Source organism: Pituophis catenifer, unplaced genomic scaffold, assembly GCF_029215685.1.
Source record: "Pituophis catenifer annectens isolate HBS135680 unplaced genomic scaffold, rPitCat1.0.hap2 SCAF_3, whole genome shotgun sequence".
NCBI lineage: Eukaryota > Metazoa > Chordata > Lepidosauria > Squamata > Colubridae > Pituophis > Pituophis catenifer.
Genome location: NW_027256883.1, coordinates 97,230,317 through 97,256,849, shown reverse-complemented (window position 1 = coordinate 97,256,849; position 26,533 = coordinate 97,230,317). Strand labels below are relative to the sequence as shown.

Sequence of the window (26,533 nt, the reverse complement as noted above, 5' to 3'; positions counted from 1 at the left end):
ACATATACAGTATGTGCACAATTATTAGGCAAGTTGTATTTTTGTGAATTAATTTTATTATTGAATAACTACAGTGTTCTCAATCAATCCAAAATGTTAATACATCTCAAACCTGAATATTTAAAAAAGTAAAAGTGAGGTTTTGGCTTTTTTAGGAGAATACGTGCACACAATTATTGGGCAACTATTAGTGTGCAGAATTATTATGCAACTAAATGAAAAATGAAAATTTTCCCATCTCCTTTATTTGCATCTGTTAAAGTGAGAATAATAAAACAACTCAAAATGTACAAATAAACATTTCTGACATTTCAGAAAACAAATCATTGACCAATATAGTCATCTTTCTTTTCAATTAATGGTTAAAAGTCTTCCATTCATGGAGTCTGACAGTTTCTTGATCTGTTGAAGATCAACTTTTTGTGCAGCAGCAACACAGCTTTCCGGACACTGTTCAGAGAAGTGTACTGTTTTCCTTCACCGTAAATCTCCCATTTAAGAAGGGCCCACATGTTCTCAATAGGGTTTAGGTCAGGTGAGAAGAGAATCAGAATAAAGCTGGAAGGGACTCTAGTCCAGCCCCCTGCTGAAGCAAGAGATCCTATACCATTTCACACAAGTAACTGTCCAGTCTCTTCTTAAAAACTTCCAGTGATGAAGCACCCACAACTTCTGAAGGCAAGAACCATGTCATTATTCTTTCATCTTTAAGGCCTTTACTGGCTATCCATGCACTGGAGTACTTCAGTGCATGTGATGGAGCATTGTCCTGCATAAAAATCATAGTCTTCTGAAAGATGCAGACTTTTTCCTGTATCACTGCTTGAAGAAAGTGTCTTCTAAAAACTGGCAATAGGTTTGGGGGTTGTTTTTGAGTCCATCTTCAACCCAAAAAAGGTCCAACTAGCTCATCTTTAATAATAGCCCATACCAGTACCTCACCTCTACCTTGCTGGCATCTGAGTCAAAGTGGAGCTCTGCGCCCGTTACTGATCCAGCCAGGGGGCCATCCATCTGGTCTGTCAAGAGTCACTCTCATCTCATCAATCCATAAAACCTTTGACAAATCTGTCTTCAGATATTTCTTGGCCCAGTCTTGCCGTTTCAACTTATGTGTCTTGTTCAATGGTGGTTAGGTTTCATCCTTACTTACTTGGCCTTGTCTCTGGGCACTGAACATCTTGTACTTCTGGGCACTCCAGGAAGGTTGCAGTTCTGGAATATGACAGCACTGGAGGATAATAGGTTCCCGGTAGCTTCACGTTTGATTCTTCTCAAATCTTTGGCAGTTAATGTGTGTCTTTTTTTCTCAACATGTTTCTTGCACCCTATTTGCAACAAAACATGATGGTTCTGTAATTATGCCCCAATATCTTAGCAATTTCAAGAGTGCTGAATCCCTCTGAAAGACTTAACAATTTTTGACTTTTCAGAGTAAGTTAAATCTCTTTTTGGCCCATTTTGCCTGAGGTAAAGAAGCTGCCTAATAATTATGCACACCTTGATATAGGATGTTGATGATCTTATGCCACACCTTCCCTCATTACACAGATACACATCACCTGATACGTTTATACTCAATAAGCATTCAAGGTTATACAGTTTGGAGGTGGAAAATTGCATAAAAATGATGATATGGTCAAAATAGTCACTTGCCTAATAATTGTGCATACAGTGTAGTTAAAAACATAACATATTTAATGGGGCTCATTTGCTGTAAGATAAAAAGGCATATTTTAGTATTTTTTTTTTCATTTGTTTCTGGACTCTGGACTAAATGCTTGTTTTTTTGTCAGGAAGCAACGGAAAAGTTCATTGATCTGGAATTTGCTGCAGATGTATTTTTAAATTTCTGAAATTTTTCATACTTTAATAAGAAAAATGGGTCACATTGGTTTCAGGTGGAGTTCCGAAACTTCCCTTTTCTGTTTCAAAAAACTTCCCTCTTCTGTTTCCTTTATAAAGCTTTGGTCATTATTTTTTCTATATCCAATATTGTTTTTTTTTACTAAATTTGTTGTTTTTTATTTTTCATTGTTTATAGTTTTTCATGTTTTCCGTTTTTTGTAAGTTTGTCCTGAATGAAATTTCTTTTCTTTTCCTTTGACTTGCAATTTTTTAAAATAAACAGTTCTTATATCCATGTCATCTTTAATTATTTCCTGCTACATAGACAGTATTACATATTCTTTCAAAGGAAGACAAAAGAGCCTTGGTACTACAGTGGTTTAAAGCACCCTGTTATTAACACAGCTGCCTGCAATTTACTGCTGGTTCGAATCTCTCCAAGGCTCAAGGTTGACTCAGCCTTCCATCCTTTCTAAGGTAGGTTAAATGAGGACCCAGTTTGTGGGGGCAATAAGCTGACTTTGTATAAAATATACAAAAGTATGAAGGCTATTGCTGAGCACATTGTAAGCCGCCCTGAGTCTCCGGAGAAGGGCGGCATATAAATCAAATTAAAAAAAAAAATATATATATATATATATATACAAAAACAACCCTGAACTTTTTTTTGGTCATTTATCTGTATCTGTAAATGTTGAATAAAATGGATTGTTTTGTTTTCTTCTCTCTTCATACTTTTGTAGGTTTATCCTTCATCCCAAAGAAGTAATTCACAATCAGCTCTTAGAAAAACAAAAAATAGCAGAAGAAAAAATTAAGGAACTGGAGGTACGTTTGGAATATCTAAAGTGATTGTATGCATGTATATGTATAAATATATGTATTTTGCATTCTTTATTCTATATGGTTAATCTGTATGAAGTGCCTTTGCAGGATGGAAGTTTCAGTTACCAGTATTTTTTATAGTCATCTATAGTATATTATCTACTTACAGATTGCCTATTGCTGGAAGGTGATAATAGTTATTTGAATGAATTTTGGAATAAAATGAATACTCTATAGAAATAAAATATAAGCGATTAATAATCTCAAAGAGCGTTAAGTATCGTTCATATGATAAGATTAATCAAAAGAAAATACTTTGTGTGCGGGATCCTCAGAGAAAGTTTAGAAAAAGCTCTTGTTATGCTGGTAATGTAAAACAATTTACATGTGTGAGTTATGTGAAAAACAAGTGCACCCCATGCATTTTTTAAAATACATCTGTGGACTTACTAATACTTTATCTTCATTCAAACAGTATGTAAAGATAAAGGTGATGTAGTTGAACAAAAGAACTATGAAAATTATCTCTTCAGTAATTTATTCATCAAAAAATTAACACGTGTTAGTAACTTTGTTACATGAGTATAATAATATAAGCTGCTCCAATTAGCCTGTTTAATCTAAAACCAATGTTATATGGTTTTGGAAAACATAAGATTCAATGTTCTTAACATGTTCTATCATATTGCCTTTATTAAAGAATTTTGAATTATAGAGCTCCAAAATATATAGCAAAGATAATTTTGTTAACATTGTTACTTGTTAATTTTCAGATAGTTGATGTAAAGTAAATATCCATCTTTTTCATAACTAAAAGTTAATAATTTAATTGGATTAGTATAGGAACTTTCCCTCTGTGGTATTTTAGTGCAAATGTTACATTGCTAATTCTGGAAACATAAGAAGAAGCCTCTCATCAAAGACAAAGTGCCCAAAGCTCTTGAGAGTTTTCTAGCTCCTCCCCCCCCCCCCCCCCCGATCTTATTTATTGTAGGCTGCCTCATATACTTTAGAAAGTATATGTAATTTTACTTACCTGCTCCCACAACAGTTTTTTCTTTTTCTTTTCCCTTAGCCCATTGAGGAGGCAGGATCAGAAAATGGACATCTCATAACCATAGGAGCTCTATTTTTATAGTGTAGCGTAACAGAATCTTGAAAGCTTAGTTTGCTGTTCCTCTCTCTTATTGAAGAGAGTTAAGGCAGAGCAATTTTGAGGTTCCTCCTCATCTTCTCCTGCCTCTTTTTGCTAAGTTCATGTTTTCTTAATGGCTGCTATCCCTATCCCTACCCCAACCCGTAACCCGTACATACCAAATGCCAGTCAGTTAAGAGCCAGTTGTAGAACAGTTCTTCTAAATTCTTTGAGATACCTTATCTTCTTAATTCATCTCTCATTTCATCAACAAGTCTTTGGTCTCTCAAATCCAAATAATGCTATTCATCTTTGGTAAATAATTAAAACTTAATATGGATTAAGAACACTTTGATTACCTTGTTTCAGCTTGCAAATCTCTTAATTTGCTGTTGCTTTTCTGCCAAATATTCAAAAGCAGCTCTGAGATTTTGCTTGAAATTTGGATCATTTCCTTCTGTGAGGTGCACAGTAAATTTGTCTGCCCTTTCTTTTAGCAGACTCAAAACACAAGTAATTTTGATGTAGTCTATAGGAAATTTTGCAAGTCAATCTGACATGTATAGTTCACAGTGAATTGTGAAAGTCAGAAATTGTTCCTGGGCCTCTTTGGTAAGTCCCTGTGAGAATACAGAAATATCGACTTGGCTTCTGTTTGCTAAATTGTTCCTTACTGAAACAAGCCCTGTCCCAAATGCTATTAGTTGTACCATTGCATTATGCAAATTTATCATTTGTATATCCACTTCTTAGTCTTGATCACTAGAAAAACAGCCAATGAACTTTGATTTTTTTAACATACACATAAGCATCATGACTATAATTCTAAAGGGAAAGAGGTTTGTTTTGAGCAGCCTGAAAAATAGTAGTTGTTAGGAGAAAAATATATTTTAAAATCTTTCATTTTAATAAACATAATTGACAAGTAAGCAAAATATAGTTTGAAGAAAGTGTTATCTAATTTTATTTTGTATTTAAATGTCATATTTCAGGGAAAACAATGTGGGATGCTCTAAGGACAAGGAAAATATCAATTCATCCTTATGAAAGGAAGTGATTAGGGCTGTGTGTTTTTATTGTTAGTGGGAGATAATTTCTCTGTTCTGTACTATTCTGAGCTTGTTTAGTTGCTGGGTGTTGTCAGACTAGGTAGCTAAAAATAACAAACAGAAGGAGGTTGCTATGAGATGGCTGTAACTTGCTGGATTGATTTTGCAATGTGAAGGAGGTTCAACCTTTGGCATTTTTGATAAATGGTTTTCCTGTTTTTTTGAATCTTTTCATGTTTGAGAGTCTCATTATTATTTATGCTTCTTATGTACAGAAGTGATAAAGCTAAGAGCATTTTCCTCTTTAACCAGAATTCTTGCACTATGAAACAATAGGAAAGATCTCATTCTTTCTATGTTGCTTTGAAACTGTTTTTGCCATGATAGTTCCAGCCTATGGATATAATTAATAGTATTTAATTATACTATTCTAGATTTAAATTTGCTGCTTATGCTTTACCGTAAGATAGGTACCATATTTTATTAAATGATTTGAAGTAATAAAAAGTGTCACATATCCACATAATATCTTTGTTATTAACTTTTCTCTGTTATGGCTATAATTTCAAGTAAAATAAGAGCATGTATTATTGAGAACTGGTGGGTGAAGATAATTATTATACGCAGCAATGTGAAATCACAGCTGCCAGATCTTTTATCTGCTGTTAGCCTTCATATACACTGAGTTCTTTCCAAGAATCTAGGATGTCAGAATGTAAGTATATTTGCAGAGCCAAGCAGTATAGCCTTTTGTAATTGACAGACTGAAATTTTGTCAGCGTGCAGATATTCTGAGTGCTGTCTGAAATTTTTGGAATGGCACACAGTGAGACCACCGTAGCTGGTTTCTTTCAGTTTTGATTTTTACTGTGTTTCCCCCCAAAAAAGGACATGTCCTGAAAATAAGGCCACGCCTGATTTTTGGGGTGGGCCTAAATATACGCCCTCCCTTGAAAATAAGCCTCCCCTCTCTCACACACGCACACACAGGTCTCTCACCCCCCCAACCCTCCCAAGGGAGCCACATCCCTGCGAACTCCTGCGCCCTGCACCCCTTTCGCCAGTTGCAGCACCGACTGTAGAGGAGCAGCTTGCTCCTGCACCATGGTGATGGCCCGCCCGCTCTTGCCCCCATGCCCAAGTGCCGCGTCTGCATAGCCCGCGCTATGGAGTGCCTGCCACAGCAGGCCCCAGCGCAAGCATCGCTGCCCCAGGGCTTCGTTGGCAGGGCGGCCACCAGCAGCAAAGAGGCCTCCATGTCTGGTGGGCAGTCGCAGAGGACTACAATGGCAGGCCTGGCGTGTCCCGCAGCTGGGCGCAAGTCTCAGCGGCGATGGCTGGAACGCTGCAGGTGTTGCTGTTGCCACCGCCTGTGGACACCCGGCGGTCCCCTACGGCCAAGCTCAGCCACAGATGAGGAGCATTAGCCATGGCTGGGTCGGCCGAGCTGTGTCTGTTGTGGCTGCCCTTGGCGCAGCTACCCGGTGTCTCGCGCCGATTGGAGAGGAGAGGAGCAGGTGGGAAGGGGAGGCCTCCAGCGACCGTCACCATAGAGTGGGAAGCACATTCCTAGAGCAGCCGCTGCCCTGGCTGGGATTTGGAATCCACAGAGGCAGAGTTTGGGGGAGAGAAAGAAAGACTGCTTCTGCTTCTGCTGCATGACCGTATAATGCTTTTTCTTGCCAGCATTCTTTTTTTGTTTTTAATAGATTATTTCAATATTTCATGTCTTGTTTCCTGTACATTCAGTAAGTTCTAATTTTTAACTTACATCAGGCATGAACTCTACTACTTACTGGATCAGCCACTTCCAGCAGTGAGCACCTCCACTGAGGCTCTGAGCCAACCAGCAAAACCATTTCTGGTTGTAGCGTGTTATGCAGGGTCAGGGTTCTTCTTGACCCACCTGGCCAGAATTATTTGGGGCTTGGGGCTCGTAGCAGACTAATCTCATTGAGCTGAGACAGCTCCTCAGATACCTTGACCCATGCCATATAGGGTTTTAAAGGTAATAACAAACACTTTGAATTGGACCTGGAAGTAAACTGGTGTAACTAGTGCAGCTCATGCAAAAGCAGTGTTATATATACCACCCTATGCACCCAGAACTGCATATCCCACTGCATTCTGCATCATCTGTAGTTTTTAAATACTCTTCAAGGGTAACTCCATGTAGAGTGCTTTGCCGTAATCCAACTGAGAGATGACCAGGGTCTGTGCACAGGATCTTGCGATCCAGATAAGGGCTTAGTCCTGTCGTGGACTACAGATGATAAACATCCAAATCCAGGGGCCCATTGAATCCACAGCCATTCTGTCTTACCAGGATTCAGCTGAAGCCTGTTGTCCTCCATCCAGACCCCCCAGCCTTCAGGCACTGTGAAAGGGCAGCCACAGCATCACTTGGATCACCAGGGATGAAGATCTGAAGCTCAATATCATCTGCATACTGAAAAAATCTCATGCTATGGTGTTAGATGATCTTATCCAGCAGTTCCATGTAGATGCTAAAGGAGCGGGGAGAATACCAAGCCCTGCAGCACCCCACAGAGGAGTAACTGTGAGCTGAACCTCTCGCTCCCTATTAATACCAGCAAGGTCTTGTAGAAAGGAAGCTGAATCAGCACAATATTACACCATTCACCTCTAGACTCTGCTGTTAACCCAAAAGGATATTGTGGTCAATGGTATCAAAAGCCACCAAGGGGTCAAGGATGGATATACCATCCCTATCCCACTCTTGCCAGAGATCATCCACAAAGGCCACCAATGCTGTTTTCTCCCCTTTTCCAATTACTGGTACTAAGGGAATTTCATTCTAAAACTTTTAATTTTGTGGCTGCTATTAACTAGTTTTCTAACTGTTCACAATAAAGGGATGCCTGTGAAGCCAGTAGTGCTGCTTAGATCCTTGTTCCCTATTTACTAATTTACAATTATAAATGAAATTAAAATCTATGCATTATTACACTTTTATTTTATTTTATTTTATTTTATTTTATTTTATTTTATTTTATTTTATTTTATTTTATTTCGAATTTATATACTGCACCTTCTCTCGAGGGACTCAGGGCGGTGTACAGCCAGATAAAAATATACAATGCAAACATTAAAAAACAATTAAAAGGATATATATTAATTTGGCCCCAATTTAAGATAACAAACCAATTAAAAATTAAAAATGTGTTAAAAAATATGTTAAGCCAGCCCGGCTTGCTGAAAAAAGAAAGTTTTAAGGGCACGGCGGAAGGCACCGAGGTCTTGGATTCTCCTTATATCAGGGGGCAGCTGATTCCAGAGGGTAGGTGCCCCCACAAAGAAGGCCCTCCCCCTGGGGGTCACCAGCCTGCATTGTTTGGCTGATGGCACCCCGAGGAGGCCCTCTCTGTGGGAGCGCACAGGTCGGTGGGAGGTCATCGGTAGCAGCAGGCGGTCTCGAAGATAACTAGGTCCTATGCCATGGAGCGCTTTATAGGTGGTAACCAATACCTTGAAGCGCGCCTGGAAGACCACTGGGAGCCAGTGCAGCTCATGCAGGAGCGGTGTTATGTGGGAGCGCCAGGCGGCTCCCGTGATTACCCGTGCGGCCGCATTCTGGACCAGTTGGAGCCTCCGGGTGCTCCTCAAGGGGAGCCCCATGTAGAGAGCGTTGCAGTAGTCCAGGCACAAGGTGATGAGGGCATGAGTGACTGTGCACAGGGAATCCCGATCAAGAAAGGGCCACAACTGGCGAATCAGGCGAACCTGACAAGGTCCCCTGGCTACAGCCATCAGATGTTCCTCCAAGGACAGCTGCGTATCCAGGACTCCCCCCAGATTGCGTGCCCTCTCCGCGGGGGCCAAAGACTCGCCCCCGATAGTCAGTGATGGAGTCAACTGACTATATCGGGATGCCGGGAACCACAGCCACTCAGTCTTGGAAAGGTTGAGCTTAAGCCTGTTCCTCCCCATCCAGATCTGCACAGCCTCCAGGCACTGGGACATCACTTCAAGGGCATCGTTGGGGTGGCCTGGGGTGGAGATGTACAGCTGGGTGTCATCAGCGTACTGATGGTACTTCACCCCAAAGCCACAGATGATCTCACCCAGCGGCTTGACATAAATGTTGAACAGAAGGGGCGAGAGGACCGACCCTGAAGCACTCCACATATAAGAGGCCTCGAGGTCGATCTCTTCCCCCCTGCCAACACGAACTGCGACCGGTCTGAGAGAAAGGAGGAGAACCACCGTAACATGGTGCCCCCCATCCCCAACTCTTCCAACCGGTGCAGCATGATACCATGGTCAATGGTATCAAAAGCCCCTGAGAGTTCTAACAGGGCCAGAACAGAGGAATAATCCCTGTCCCGAGCCCTCCAGAGATCATCGACCAACGCAACCAATGCCTTTTCCGTGCTGTGCCTGGGCCTGAAACCCGACTGGAATGGATCTAGATAAGACGTTTCCTCCAGGTACTGTGGAAACTGTCGCACGATCACACTCTCGACAACCTTCGCCACGAAGCGAAGGTTGGAGATAGGATGATAGTTGGCTAACACTGCCGGGTCCAGGGAAGGCTTCTTGAGAGGCCTCACCACCAAGAGGCTGTCAAGGCCGTGGGGAAGTAACCCTCACTCAACGAAGCGTTAATAATTCCCTGGAGCCAGCCTCGTGTAACCTCCCGGGAAGCCAGTACTAATCAGGAGGGACACGGATCCAGTAAACATGTGGCCACACTAAGTCTCCCCAGAATCCTGTCCACGTCATCAGGGGTCACAGAGTCAAACTCTTCCCAGATAACATTCTCAAGGCTATTCCTTGCCACCCTGCCCGGATCTACCCAGTCAGAGTCCAAATCCCCCCGGATCTGAGCGATTTTGTCATACAGATATTGTCCGAAATCCTTGGCCCTGCCTTCCAGGGGGTCCTCCCGCGCTCCCGGGTGGAGCAGGGAGCGGGTCACCCTGAACAGGGCAGCCGGACGATTCTCTGATGACGCAATAAGAGCGGAAAAGTAATTAAACTTTGCCGCCTTTATCGCCACTAGGTAGGTCTTAATATGCGACCTTACCAGTGTTCGATCAGATTCAGCGAGACTGGCCCTCCAACCACTCTCCAGGCGTCTTTTCCGGCGCTTCATCTCCCTCAACTCCTCGGTAAACCAGGAAGCCGCAAGGGATCGGCACTGGGTCAGAGGCCGCAAAGGCACGACTCGATCCAGGGCCCCAGCAGCCGCCCGATCCCAGGCAGCCACCAGGTCTTCGGCCGAGTTGTGTGCCAGATCCTCAGGAAATGGCCCAAGCTCCATCTGGAACCTCTCAGGATCCATCAGGCGCCTGGGGCGGACCCATCTAATTGGCTCCGCCTCCCTGTGGCGGGGTGTCGCGGTTCGAAGGTCCAGACGAAGGAGTGAGTGATCTGACCATGACAAGGGTTTCATGTCTATATCCCCTATAACAAGAGCACTCAACCACTGGCCAGAGACAAAAGTCAAGTCCAGTGTGTGTCCCCCCCCTATGAGTGGGGCCCTGAACTAACTGGGTCAGGTCCATGGCCGTCATGGAAGCCATGAACTTCCGAGCCATCTCCGACGTTTCACCAACGGATGGCAAGTTGAAATCACCCATGACCATAAGCCTGGGTGTATCAACTGCCACCGTGGCTATCACATCGAGTAGCTCAGGCAGGGCCGTTGCCACGCGACAGGCAGCCAGGTACGTAAGCAACAAGCCCATCTGAACCCCATGACCCATCTCACAAAGAGGGACTCACATCCGGCAATCTGTGGCACAGTGGTCTCCCTCGGACCAAGACCTTCTTTAATATTAACCGCTACCCCCCACTTCAAAGAAGAACACAGAGAGACTCTGAACCAGCCCATAACAATGTTTGAACTGATCGAAGTCCGCAAAAAACAAAAGAATAATAAAACCCCAGGACCAGATGGAATTCCTACCAAATTTTACAAACACTCCCAACAAGTAATAGATGAAACATTGCTACAAGTTTTCAATGCAGCATTATCGACAGCTGAAATTCCAAAATCATGGACAGAAACCATTATTACATTAATACACAAAGAAGACTCAGACCCGACCCAAGTTAGAAACTATAGACCCATTTCATTACTCAATGTGGATTATAAACTATTTATGTCAATACTGGCATAGAGACTCAAAGTAATAATTCATAAATACATACATTCATACCAAAATGGTTTTATACCTAGGAGACAGACCAAAAACAATTTGAGAACGATTATAAACATTTTGGAATATTACGATCAGAAGATAGACAAGGAAGTAGCCCTAATATCTCTCGATGCCCAGAAGGCCTTTGATAACTTAAATTGGTCCTTTCTTACAATACAACTTGAGTCGATAAACTGTGGAGAGAAATTTCTCAAACTGATAAGAAAAATCTACTACCAAACAGCCAAAATCTCAATAAATGGTGACATGACACAAACTTTTGACATTCAGAAAGGAGTACGACAAGGATGCCCCATGTCACCCCTATTATTTATAATAGCATTGGAAGTCTTACTAACCGAAATCAGGAAGGAGGAAGACATTAAAGGTCTCAAGATCCGGGGAGAGGAGTATAAACTGCTTGCCTTCGCAGATGACGTGATTTTCATATTGGAAAACCCAACACTATCTGGACCCAGGCTGATGACAATGATAGAGGAATACAGGGAAGTTGCAGGCCTCAAAATAAATAAACAGAAAACGAAAGTACTGACGAAAAATATGACGCAGATACAGAGGTTGAAATTAGAAGAAGAACTAGGAATCCAAATAGTAAAGAAAAGAAAATATTTAGGTATTTGGTTGACAGCAAAAGCAACTACAATTAAAGAAGACAATTATACTAAATTATTAAAACAAATCAAAAAAGACTTGGAAATTTGGAACAGATTACAACTGTCGCTGATGGGCAGAATTGCCTCAATAAAAATGAACATATTACCAAGAGTATTATACCTATACCAAGTAATACCAATACACCCCGGAAGAGATTTTTTTCAAGAACCTCAACAAAACAATAATGAATTATATATAGCAGGGAAAGAAGGCCAGAATTAAGATCAAAGCTTTACAGGATTCATGAGACAAAGAAGGCCTAGCAATACCAGATTAGGAACTCTACTATAAGGCATCAGGGCTGACCTGGATTAAAGAATGGATGAAACTGGACAACAAAAGAATCCTATACTTAGAAGGCTTCGATTTAATACAAGGATGGCATGCTTTCTTATGGGACGGACTGGACAAACAACACATGTATTTCCAACGTCATATAATTCAAGCTTCACTATTTAAGATTTGGCAGGAAATTAAGAAATATCATTATACCAGGGTACCAAAATGGTGGTCCCCAATGGAGGCATTGATATATCCAAACACTCTCGAAATAGGAAAGATGATGCGGTACCAAGACTTATTAAACCAGGAAGGCGAACTCATCTCAAGACAGCAACTTCAAAATTCTGGCATAAATATTGATTGGTGGCCCTATACCCAAATACATTCAAGACACATAGCAGACAAAAAACAATATGGAATCTCGATTAATCTGAATGAATTGGACAAGATTTTACAAGGGGCAGAACAAAAGCTGATAACCAAAATATATAACTATCTTCTTAGATACAAATTATTAGAAGAAACAGTAAAAGAAAATATGATAAGATAGGCTAGGGACATAGGGCACAACATTCAATTGGCAAATTGGGAGAAATTGTGGAAACAAAACATTAAAATGACAAGAGACACATCCTATAAAGAGAACCTTATCAAAATGTTTTACAGATGGCACCTAGCACCAGCCAGATTAGCCAAAATATACCCGAACGCCTCCTCACTCTGTTGGAAGTGTAAAACAAAAAAGGGGACATATTACCATGCTTGGTGGAAATGTACGAAGGCCCAACAATACTGGCAAGACATAAAGGAAACTATTGAGGAAATAACAAACCCACAAGTAGAAAACACTCCAGAATTCTTTTTATTTGGCATGATAACAGCACAATACACCAAAGAGACAAAATATTTTATTATACATATTCTGACAGCAGCACGATTACTGTTTGCTGAAAATTGGAAATTAGATCAACTCCCAACCAAAGATAAAATAATCTCAAAGATAACAGAATGTGCCGAAATGGATAGATTGACGCTGGAACTCCAGGATAAGGAAGAAAGTGAATACTATCTTGTGTGGCACCGATAGTACCAATGGCTGGAAAGGAAAATCAGTACAAATGTAGATGATAGAAAATAAGGTGAAAAATTAAAAATAGGAGACGAATACAGGGAAGATGCAAGATTATCTTTAATTTAAAACACTTGAACCAAGAATTTACTACTTCTTTACTAATTTATATATTCTGTTGATGACTAAAACATATATGTAGAATGTGGTGTGGGTATGTAGGTGGTGGGATTTTGTTTGTCATTGTATTGTTTTCATATTTTTGTTTATAATTCAATAAAAAATATTAAAATAAACAAATAAAATAACCACTACCCCCCCCCGCCCCTCCCCTGGGCCCTCGGCTGATGGAATGCTCTGAAGCCTGGTGGGCACATCTCAACTAGAGGGACCCCTCCCTCTGGGCCCAACAAGGTCTCCGTAATACCCGCCAGGTCTGCTCCCCCCTCTTGAATAAGATCGTAAATGAGGGAGGCCTTATTTACCATGGACCTGGCATTGCACAGCATCAGCCGGATGCCCAGGTCCTGAGTAACTGTGCCACCTAGTATCCGAGAGGAGCCTTGGGGACCGAGGCGCACAATTGCTCTCAAGTAGCGAGTGCGCACCCCCGACACATGATATGGTCCCCTGCTCCCACCATATTTGCCCCTCCCATCCACCGTGCTGATGGTACATCCCTCATTAAGGTAGCCCACCATCCCCTCCCCAATCCCTCGTCCAGCACCCTGCAAACTGTTACCCCCGTGCTGGGCTCGGCCCCGACCTTGGTGGATTACCCCCCCCCCATCCTCCTTGGTCACCCTCCCAGTTCCTCTCAAAAAATTATTAAAAGCCCTAATTAAAAAACCCCTCAATCCCCGCTTTGAAACATGCTACCTCTCCGGGTCCCAAAACCTGTCCTTGAGGTAGGCCCTTGATAATGTGGAGGGCCACGTCTGCGAGAGGGGGGCATCTCGCAGTGCAATTAGCTCAGCCGCCAAATACATCCACTAAGAAGACTAAATGGAACTGGAATCCGGGTGGGCTCCAATAAAGTTCTGTAAAAGTTGGTAAAGGAGATGGTAGAACCATGTGGAAAGAACAGTTGGCCTCCACTGTTCTCTCACCACAGTGGGAGGGGTCCCAGGCCTTTGAGCACCTCTGCAGGATCAATGTCCCAATCACCCTCTCACTGCGATAGTCAGATGGTCATAATTTTCTCCTTTTTTAATGGGATTATAGCAGTTGAACTCTAACATATCTGGTTACTCGATGGTAGGAATTTGCTTTCCAACTGTAATGGTCTCAGAACCCATAGTATATAATTGCTCATTCTAACTAATCTTTCCTTTTTCTCATCAACTACTACACAAAACAAAAAAAAAATCTTAGCAGATTATTATTTTAGCCCCACCCACTGTTCTTGAACTGACTGAATAAGGCAGTTAAACAGCTAAAGCTGACAAAGCTCTGAATCATAATTGATAATCATGCCTCAAGTTTCAGGTATATGAATCATAAATTCCTGCTTGATTCACACCTTGCTTTTTAATCTGGTTTACTCTGCTTGTAGTGATAAGAGGAAGAACATATTCTAAGTCCACAACAAGCAGAAAATATATGGAAGAAGCTCAGATACTCACCTCTCTAATTTACATGAATATAAAAAAAGGCAGAGGTACAGCATAATCAGATTTGCAACTTTCTGTTACTATAATCCAGGCCTGTCAGACTGGTGGCCCACGCAGGCTATGACCACCCCAGCTCGGCAAAGGCAAAAAACATTGCAATATGTCATGATATGGCCGATGTTCACGATACATTCATGATGTGAACAGGTTTGATACCCTTGCTATAATCCAATCTGAAATAAAAGTAGATTTTCCTTCCTGTGCAGTTGACTCCTGATCTGTCTACTGGTGGGCTACTAAAATATAAGATGAGTGTATCAAAAAGATTAGCATGATTAGTGTAGATATATTAAGTAACCTGTCTTCAGTGTGATTTGTTGAGGCAATTCAAGTACATCATTATTTTAACAATCTTATAGAAGAAAAGGTTTCACTCAGGAAATATATATTACATATATCCAGCCATACATATTAGTGTTATCTATTTTGTAAAGATTGGGAGAAAGATCATGCCAAACCAATCTTATTTCATTCTTCAACATAGTGTCTAAATTAGTAGACCAGCAAAATACTGTGGACATAATATACTTAGACTTCAGCAAGGCATTCGACAAAATAGACCACAACTTACTTCTTGGTAAGATAGAAAAAAGTGGGATAGATACATCACCACCAGATGGATTTATAGCTGGCTGACAAACCGTACTCAATGAGTAGTTCTTAATGGGTCTACGTCTACATGGAGGGAAGTAAGCAGTGGGTTACCACAAGGTTCCATCTTAGGGCCAGTACTCTTCAATATCTTCATAAATGACATAGATGAGGAAATAGAAGGGGAGCTTAAAAATTTGCAGATGATACTAAGCTGGCAGGAATAGCTAACACCCTAGAACAGGGTAGGAAAACTTGGCTCTTTTACACCTTGTGGACTTCAGCTCCCAGAATTCCTGAGTCAGCCAAGCTGTCTTAGGAATTCTGGGAGTTGAAGTCCACAGGGTGTAAAAGAGCCAAGTTTGCCTACCCCTGCCCTAGAAGATAGGCTCAAGATCCAGATGGATCTTGACAGACTTGAACACTGGGCCCTATCTAACAAAATGAAGTTCAACGTAGAGAAACATAAAGTGTTACACTTAGGCAAGAAAAACCCAAAGTACACATACAGACTTATTGAAACCAGGCTTAATAGCAGTAACTGTGAGAGGATCTCGGAGTCTTAGTGGACAACCAGTTAAATATGAGCCAACACTGTACAGTGGAAGCTAAAAAAGCCAACACAGTCCTAAATTGCATTAACAGAGGGATACAATCAAGATCAAGTGAGGTACTAATAACACTCTATAAAGCCTTAGTAAGACCACACCTAGAATACTACATCCAGTTTTGGTCACCACACTATAAAAAAAGATGTTGAGACTCTAGAAAGTGTGCAGAGAAAAGCAACCAGGATGATTAGGGGACTGGAGACTAAAACATATGAAGAACGGTTACAGGAACTGGGCATGGCTGGTCTACTGAAGAGAAGGACCAGAGAAGACATGACAGCAATATTTGAGGGTCTGCCACAGAGAGGAAGGGGTCAAGCTATTTTCCAAGGCACCTGAAGGTCAGACACGGAATAATGGATGAAAACTGATCAAGGAGAGATTCAACCTAGAAATAAGGAGAAATTTTCTGACAGTGAGAACAATCAACCAATAGAACAGCTTGCCTTCAGAAGTTGTGGGAGCTTCATCACTGGAGGCTTTCAAGAAGAGATTGGACTGCCATTTGTCAGAAATGGTGTAGGGTCTCCTGCTTGGGCGGGGTTGGACTAGATGACCTACAAAGTCCCTTCCAACTCTGTTAATCTAATCTAAATTAGGAGTATGATAATGTAATAATGTTAAATTGATTGAAATAATAATGCAGTTAAATAAAGGAAACCAGTGGCAAAAAATACATCTGAATATCAGTGTTACTCTTTTAGGAACAAATGAATAGTAGACCCGGTGTACAAATTATCTCAGGACAAGTCTGCACAGTTCAGTAAAATGGGGACCTAGGCTAATTGCCATCCAGTTGGCAGATTTACAGTGTTTTTAGTGAAAACTTTGATTCCAACTGCCCTGTCTTTAAATTTTCCCAGAAGACAGAAAATCCACTTAAGATCCATCACTGGAGATAACTGCCTTGACAGATTAGTGAAGCCACTAGACAAATAAATAATTTGGTCATATCAGTCTATCTAAAATTGCTTATTTATATGCCTTATAACACAGACAACTTGGACAGAGTTTGGAGTATGAAGAAATGTGATTGGGTTCTTCCCTGGTTTATTTTCATCTGATGTTTGTTAAATGTTCAGATCTTGGCCTGTCATATAGCCAGCCTTTCTCTGAAGAAGAACATGAAGCAATTGGAGCATTTATAAGTATCAGTAGCTTTAAAGGGAGAGAAATACATATAAAGAAAACTTAATATTACTGAGCATATTTGCTTATTTATTCCTAATTTTTTCACATGTATAAATTTGAGTTTGCAATAGCATACTTTGTGTGCTCACTATTAACCTTTTAAGATAGTGCCATTTGAATTCAATTAAAAACAGCTTATGTAAGAGATATTTATAGTTTTAATTTACGATGTGTAAATGTCGGATTTATTATAAATCTTTTGATTAAGTTTTGAAAGTAAACTATGTATTTTCTAAATATGTTAATTACATTTCACAGTCTTTGTTTTTAAAAAGTCTAAAAAATGATTCTTTAGTTACTTTGAGACCAACGAGGCATTTAAAAATCCTAATGCTTACAGCAACTATAGCAGCTCAGTTCAGGCCACAGTAATCTCATGGGTCCTGTCTGATATCTCATTTTGGGATACAAGCTGTTTTCTCCTTCTTGAGGCCAAGGAAAGAATTCAAATAAACTAGTATGCTATCATAAGTCACAAGATCATTTTCCTGAAGCATGTCAGAGGAATGTAAAAAATGAGAAAGGTTAACTTTAGAAATTTATAAGTAAAGTAAGTAACTTATAAGTATTTATAAGACATTCTAAGCCAGGTCTTTTTATTTATTTATTTATTTTGAGGTAAAAGTCACAAGACATTACATCAGAGGGTTTTATTCAAGGCAAGTGCATCATATCCAAGCATCTGGTTCCAGCGCTTTATGTATAAATGAATCTGTTTGTGTTTAGGTAATAGGCCAATCCAGTATGAGTACCCTTAGAGATGCTGTCATATAGCTATATAGGAAGCTTCTTGTCAGATCTGGCCCAGCTTGGTCCCTTAGGAAAAAAAATCTGGACTCTTCGCAGCGAAAAGGTTACTTTTACTAAAAGCCAAGTGATTATAGTGAGCGAAGCCAGAATTAACAGTTTGCGCACAAAGATTCCCTAGTTAACTTTCTCTTCTCTGGTCCACCCTACCTGTTATCTTGCATTGTCCAGTCATATTTGAAGAAGATGTTTTGGTAACTGTCCCTGCGAAGGTTGGCCAGATGCAGAGGTGTTAATATTCCATTCCCAGGTCCGCAGTCTTGGGACGCAGTCGGATGGCACGAAGATTGTTTTCGGTTTCCCTCTATCTTCCTTTCAATCTCCCCGCTTGTTGCCCCTGCTCTCTCCCCTCATGGCTTATGACAGACTGGCATCTAGCGAAGCATAGGTGTGAGCGAAGCATGGCAGCTCTGACATTTCTTTAGACAATTCCATTCTGGTGGATCTAATGAAAAAGCAGTTAAAAATGGCAGTTGGGAAGTTTGTACTTCCAGATTTACAAGATTGTGTCGGCCCTCCTACAGGTTCCCCTGCCAAACAGACCTGTTGCTCAATCTGGGGTTCCTTCTAGATTCAGAATTCTTGTTCAAGTTGGCAGTTGTGGCTTGGAGACCTTTGCACCACTTCATCTAGTGCTCCAGTTGTGCCCATTTCTGGATCAGGAGATTCTGCTCAGTCACTCATGTCCTAATCACCTGCAGATTGGACTCCCTGTAATGAGCTCTACATGCAGCTGCCATTGAAGAGTATCTGGAATCTTCAACTGGTACTGAATATACCATACTGAATGTAGCAGAATGGGCAATCTCCAGAAGAGCACATATCATACTTCTGATGCATGAGCTGCATTGGCTGCCAGCCTGCTTCCAGATCCAATTTAAGGTGCTGTTTTTAACATTTAAAGACTTTAATGGCATGGGACTGGGTTCTTCTGAGGGACTCCCTCTCCCCAATTACATCAGCCATGTTGCAGATACCAAGTCAGGTTAACTCCATATCTGTTAATGTTCCAGCAGTTCCTCAAGAACTGATTATGTCACATGGCCTGGGGATCCCAAGGAATCAGAGACATTCTTAGATGACTCTTCTGTAGTTAATATATTTACTCCATGTAGTTTGTATATTTAATTTTTGTAATATTTGAATTTTTAATAATGTTTTTATATGTTTATAATGATTTTATATATTGTTTTATTCTATTGTTGTGTGCTGCTTTTTGTGAGATGGGTGGCCATATAAATTTGAATAACATAAATCAATACAAAGGCAATATAATGGCAAAATTCCCAGTGACAAGGCTTATTTTATACTTAAACAGGAATCCAAGGTCCACCAATCTAGTTTAATATTTGGCAGAATAAACACATATATAGGTAGTCCTTACATTAAAACTGCTACTGGGACTGGGATTGGTGTTGCTAAGCGATGTGGTGAAATGTGATGTCATGTGACCACATCAGGTAGTAGTGGCAGTCCTGATTGTCTAATCCCAGATGTGTGGGTCTTTAAGAAAGAAGCAGAGGGGCTCCAAGGTCAGAAGTGTAGGGGTGATGCAAAGGGTTGTGGGGAGGACCAACATAGGCCATGTATGAGAAGGAGGGGGTGCTCAGTGGTGCAAGCTTAGAAAGGCTGGGGAATTTGGGCACAGGGTGCATGTGATTGTAGGGGGACTATGGTGTGCAAATGCAGGGAGGCCAAGGAAAAGAGGTTTAGGGAGGATTGTCTCCCTGTGGGTGAGGGATCATGGGAAGAGCATGGGGCGGGGGGGCTAGTGAGTGTGCAAGTGCAGGGAGGCTGTGGAAAGAGTGCAGGATCTGTGCATGTATGCATGTCTGTCTTCGTGTGTGTGTGTGTGTGTGTGTGTGTGAGAGAGAGAGAGAGAGAGAGAGATCACAGGAAGACATGGAAAGAGGGTATGGGGTATGTGTGTATGAGCACAGGGAGGCTGTGGAAAGAGAATGCTGGGTGCATTGTATTGCAATCACAGGCAAGCTGAGGGAAGAAAGCATGTAAGTGCAAGCTAGTTGCCAAGCATCTGAATGTGACATTGCAGACATTGCAACACTCGTAACATCCCTTCATTCAGTGGTATGAATAATTGAACAGTTGCTGAATGAATGATTGTAATTCAAGGACTACCTGTAAGACTCCTGTTAAAAAAGAAATCAGTTTTCAGAAATCCGACATTCTGAAGTCTGACTCATCAATACTTCCTGGGTGTGTGGAATTCCTGCAGAGTGACTTACCTAAATTCTTTCCTGTCTAAATGCAATTATTTATAGATTTTACTGGGTATTGAAATTTGATGGTCTTGTAGAAATGTACTGAAAATAGCATGATATCTGATTGAAGTTGTGAACCACAAAACTAGTCATGTATGCCATATCTGCCCTGGACTCTTCTTTTAGCCAATTTTGTTGTAGAGTTTACATTAGCACTAAATTATGAGGATTTTTAAAATAAATAAATAAACAAATAAGTAAACCAAAATCAGGAAAACAGCATTTTTGGCTATGTGCTATATACAGTCTGTTGAATATCCCACTGGAAGTTGGGAAAATTGAAATGGGGAAAAAGAGGAGTGGTCCCCGGACCACCCCAACGATGCCCTTGAAGTGATGTCCCGGTGCCTGGAGGCCATGCGGATCTGGATGGGGAGAAACAGGCTCAGGCTCAACCCATCCAAGACCGAGTGGCTCTGGTTTCCGACGTCCCGATATAGTCAGTTGGCGCCATCACTGACTATTGGGGTTGAATCGCTGGCCCCCACGGAGAGGGCTCGCAACTTGGGCGGCCTCCTGGATTCATGGCTGTCTTTAGAAGAGCATTTGACGGCCGTGACCGGGAGGATTTTTCATCAGGTCCGCCTGATTCGCCAGTTGCATCCCTTTCTAGATCGGGACTCCTTACGCACAGTCACTCATGCCCTCGTCACCTCCCGCCTGGACTATTGCAACACTCTCTACATGGGGCTCCCATTGAGGAGCACTCGGAGGCTCCAACTGGCGCAGAGTGCGGCCGCGCGGGTGGTTATGGGAGCGACGTGGTGTTCCCATGTAACACCTTTCCTGCACGAGCTGCACTGGCTCCCGGTGGTCTTCCCGGTGCGCTTCAAGGTTTTGGTTATCACCTTTAGAACGCTCCATGGCTTAGGAGCTGGTTATTTACGGGACCGCCTGCTACCACCAATAGCCTCCCACCAGCCGGTACGTTCTCATAGAGAGGGGCTCCTCCGGGTGCCGTCAGCCAAACAATGTCGACTGGCGGCCCCCAGGGGGAGAGCCTTCTCTGTGGGGGCACCTACTATCTGGAATGAGCTCCCCCCGGAGATACGGAGGATCCCGGATCTGCGCACCTTCCGTCGCGCTCTCAAGAGTTTTTTATTCCATCAAGCCGGCCTGGCCTAAATCTTTCCCCTTTAAAATGTAAATTTTAATTTGTTTTTTAAAATTATTGGGTGTTTTAAATTTATCTCGGCCAAATTGTTTAATTCGGTTTTATTCTGTTTTTAAATTTTGTATTTATGTGTTTTATTCTGTGACTGTTCACCGTCCTGAGTCCTTCGGGAGTAGGGCGGTATATAAATCCAAGAAATGAAAAGAAATGAAATGAAGTGGTGGTGGTAACACAAAATATATTGTCAATCTTTTAATTTCCTAAACAACATTTAGTGCAATCTTGCTGAAGAATGAGTGTCTGTGCTTCTTGAATGTGTTCATTGATGTATATTCATCAAGCTTGTCTTATTTTTGGCCTATTATCTTGCATAAAGTCATCATACACTGTGGCCATCTGTATTCAGTTTCTAGCTGAGATTATGTTCTCCCAATAAGCTTATTTCATGAAAAATAATATCTGTGATCCTCTGACAAGAATGATGTACAGTATCAGCACAATATTGTTTAGAATCTTTGAATAATGAATTCTGTTTCTTCGTTCTCGTGAATTATAATAGTTATATTGAATAATTAATTCAAAATCACAAGATTTATTTTTGATTGAAGGTTTCTAATGTCTTTTCATGCTTAGTTATGTGTACTCAGATAGAATTATTGAAACTAAAATTAGAAAATGTTACCTGTCTGATGATGATACGTCTAATATAGTCTAATACAGGTAGTCCTTGACTTACAACCACAATTGAGCCCAAAATTTATGTTGTCAAGTGAGACATTTGTTAAGTGAGTTTTGCCCAATTTTACGATTTTTCTTGTCACAGCTGTTAAGTGAATCACTGCAGTTGATAAGTTAGTAACCTGGTTGTCAAGTGAATCTGGCTTCTCCATTGACTTTGCTTGTCAGAAGGTCACAAGAAGTGATCACATGATCCTGGGACACAGCAAAGTCCATAAATATGAACCAATTGTCAAGCATCTGAATTTTGATCACATGATCACAGGGATGCTGCAAAGGCCATAATTATGAAAAATGGTCGTAACTCACATTTTTCAGTGCCGTTGTAACTTTTTCTAATGAAAAAGGAGGAGAATGTTAATGCTCTGTATTAGGAATTAACTGAGCTTCAAAACAATTTGCAAGAGTCACCTACTCCTCAGGATATGCAGAAGTCTCTAGATCTTTCATTTCTTAAAATGAGAGTGAGAGATTTTTCTTTTTCTCTCTTTTTTAAAAATTATTTCTGTTTTTATATTTCTTTATAAATTTAATAAAGTTATAAAATATAACATTATTTGTTGAATATTTTGGGTCATTGTAAAATACTGTATACATTTTTCTTTATATATTGATGATAAATATATTTTAGATACTTCTGTGTCTGAAGAATGATTTAGTCATTAATGTGACTTTACTTCTCAAATGCATGGAACAACATTTTATTAAATATGATTTTGACAATTCTCATTTACCAGTGTGGAAAGTTCAGAGCAGAGTTTGACTTGCAGTGCTTAGAAAGATTTTGCTAAATGGACCTTAAAATGTTTTCTCTGTTTTATGCTGATATTTTATGCTTATGTTTTCTTGCTAATTCCAATGCCTGTTGGCATATCTTTTCTTATTTTATAGTCTCTTGTTGTTACTATTACCGCTACTGCATTATTATTTTTGTTGTTGTTATTATTCTTGTAATTCTTATTATTATTATTTTGTCTTTCAGCAAAGGAAATCATATTTGGAACGAAGTGTAAAAGAAGCTGAAGATAATATCCGGGAGATGCTCACGGCTAGAAGAGCACAATAAGTTCCTTGTGTTTGGACTGAATAGTTGAAAGTAGAGATTTTGAACCCCTATTGTTAAACATTCAAAGATGTGTAAGATATGAAGAACTTGGTTTATGTAACTAGCTGCATCATGTCAACCCAACCTTGTAGTTTGATGCACTAATAAACTACTTAATTTATATACCATGACTGCTAAATCTGCCCTAAATTTGTTTCTTGAAACAGACTAGAATGACAAAGGACCCAATCTTCTACACTTTATTCTGTTGAAAACATTTATTCAGTTAGAGTGGAGCTCTAGATTGGTGTTTTGCTTTTCTGTAGAAAGACATGCAAAAGCCAGTGGATTTGGATTGTTCTGTTGGGAAAAGATTATGAGACTTCAGCACACACTAGGGACAGGTAAAGCAGTAAGGTTCTTGCTTTCATTTTGCTGCTTTCAGGGACTGGAAAGCTTGTAAAAATTGGTGAAAGAAAATAGGACGATGGAAAGAAGTAGAAAAATACTCTGAACAGATACTGTTTTCTAAGACGGCTAGGTTTTGAGATGGCAATGGTTAGAGCATGAATGATTTTTACAATACAAGCAGTTTGGAATGATTGGAAAGGTTCAACACAGAACAGCACAGAACTCTTACCTGGCACAGAACAGGTGAGAGTAGCTTTTCAGTAAGGGAATATTTGTGTTTAAATCTCCCTATAGCTTTCTGCCAGATAGCTATAGCTATTATATTGATAGCAGTCTTAAAAATAAATGTAATAGTACAATATTATAAGGTTGCTGCCATCTTGTGGATGAGAGTTGTATTGCTCATGTCTGTGTCTAGATTCATAAAAGGTAAAGGTTCCCTCGCACATATATGCTAGTCGTTCCCAATTCTAGGGGACGGTGCTCATCTATGTTTCAAAGCCGAAGAGCCAGCGCTGTCCGAAGATGTCTCCGTGATCATATGGCCGGCATGTCTAAATGCCAAAGGCTCACGGAATGCTGTTACCTTCCCACCAAAGGTGGTCCCTATTTTTCTACTTGCATTTTTTACGTGCTTTCGAACTGCTAGGTTGGCAGAAGCTGGGACAAGTAACGGGAGTTCACCCTGTTACGCAGCACTAGGGATTTGAACTGCTGAACTGCCGACCTTTCGATCGACAAGCTCAGCATCTTAGCCACTGAGCCACCGCGTCCCTTCTCTAGATTCATAGATTATGCTAAATCAGAGATTCCCAAAACATCATCTTGGGGGGATCTTGGAGAAAATATGAGATGACCAGACTCACACATCATGATAAGATGTGGGATTCTAGCTATTGCCAAAGCATGCAACTCCTAGGACAATGAGATTATATTGTGATCAAGGATGCCAGGAATTATATAATTCAGGAACAGCTGGAACATTATAGATTGCCTATCTCTGACTTAGCATGATCTATGAATCTAGACTTAGCATGATCTATGTTTTCTCATTTTTTGTTTTTAATGCAGGAATTGTAAAATAAGTTAGGATGAGAATAAAATCTCTCAGCAGTAGATTTTTGCTTCATATACCTTATATCTCCTAGCAAAAATACATAGTAACATAAGTACAAAACTAATTTCAAAGTAATGTGAGAAAAAAAGTGACAGACAATGGAGGCACTATTCTAAATTGAGCACTCTTAAAATTGTCAGTTTTCCTGTTTAATTTGGTGTTCTTGACTGGCTATCTTTCGGTTATTTTTCTGCAGAATTTGGAATATCTTCTGCTATAAAGCATAAATTTTTGCTATAAAGAATGCTGTACAACCAGTCAATAGATAGTGCTGCCACCTGCTGTGAGATCATTTTATTTTTTATATTGTCGTGAGATGTTTATTTATTCTGGCTATACTGCCTAAATCTGTACTGTATATATGCACGAACATTGAGCAAATTTAGGCAAACTAAACAAAGGTTTAGAGGACTAGAAGGAAACAAAAGCAGTTAAACCTTTATGCTGCTTTCCTTTCCACTAGAGGTATATGAAGAAAAGGAAGTATAAAGCTTTTTAATCTGGAACAAGCCAATTTGCTACATCTGCAAATGGAAAAACGTGATTGTACATTTTCCCTTTATTAAGCTAAACATATCAATAAAAGAAAACTGTGGAGTATATATTTTATGTGGGTGAACAGAGCAAGGCAAACCATGCTGCTGTGTCCACTGTAGCTTCTAGTGGTTTTCAACGTCAGCCTTATGTAAAATCTGTTGAACTGCTCTCAATGGGAGGTCACTAAAGATGAGAGATTGTGAGCAGAGTCTTGCTGTCTAAGAATGGTTGCTAAGATGAAGCTGTGCAGCAGCTCTCTTAGCTACATCTGCTACTTTATTTATTTATTTTATTTTATTAAATTTATATTTAATAATAACTTGCAGAGGAGTTTAGGCTCCTAAGAGAACCCTCAGTTTGAACACCATCTGCAGTATGTCTGGGGATACCTTCCTATTCAGAGTCAAACATGGCAAGTCCCCAGCTTCGAGAGCTCCCAGAATCCATGGCCACTCCCCTTCCAGGCTCTTGGCAGCCTCCAGACACTGAAAAAATATATTGACTGCACCATATTGCCAGCCAGAGTTAGAGATGTTAAGTTCATTCTCTTATTTATTTATTTATTTATTTATTTATTTATTTATTTATTTATTTATTTATTTAATAATAATAATAATAATAATAATAATAATAATAATAATAATAATAATAATAATAATAATAATAATAATTTTATTTCTATACCGCCCTTCTCCCGAAGGACTCAGGGCGGTGTACAGCCAATTTAAAAACACAAGACACAACAATAATTAAAAATTAAAATAATTAAATAGATTTGGCCGATTTAAAACCCCAAAAATTAAAATACCCCAATTTAAAATTATTATATTGACAGCCCTGCCTTGCGGAACAACAGGGTCTTCAGTGCGCAGCGGAACACCTGGAGGTCGGAGATCTTACGTATTTCCGGGGGCAGTTCATTCCACAGGGTTGGGGCTCCCACAGAGAAGGCCCTCCCCCATAATTTGGCTGATGGCACCCTGAGGAGACCCTCTCTGTGGGAACGGACTGGTCGGTGGGAGGCTATTGGTGGCAGAAGACGGTCTCGAAGGTACCCCGGGTCCTGTGCCATGGAGCGCTTTAAAGGTGGTAACCAATACCTTGAATCGCACCCGGAAGACCACTGGGAGACAGTGCAGCTCGCGCAGGAGGGGTGTCACGCGGGCACAACGAGGTGCGCCCATAGCCACCCGCGCGGCCGCATTCTGGACCAGCTGGAGCCTCCGAGTGCTCTTCAAGGGGAGCCCCATGTAGAGAGCATTACAATAGTCCAGCCGGGAGGTGACAAGGGCATGAGTGACCGTGCGCAAGGCGTCCCGGTCCAGAAAGGGCTGCAACTGGCGGATCAGGCAAACCTGATAAA

At 40.7% G+C, this 26,533-nt stretch overlaps 1 protein-coding gene across 1 annotated transcript in view; it reads left to right on the top strand.

The window, feature by feature from the left end:
• PFDN1 (prefoldin subunit 1) overlaps positions 1-23,296 on the top strand; it is a 56,679-nt gene extending 33,383 nt beyond the window's left edge. Inside the window, exons 3-4 of the mRNA XM_070939152.1 lie at positions 2,592-2,676; positions 23,043-23,296. Coding sequence (XP_070795253.1) covers positions 2,592-2,676; positions 23,043-23,126 — 169 coding nt within the window. The 3' untranslated portion in view covers positions 23,127-23,296. The remainder of the gene's footprint in view (positions 1-2,591; positions 2,677-23,042) is intronic.
• The last annotated feature ends 3,237 nt before the right edge of the window (positions 23,297-26,533 follow it).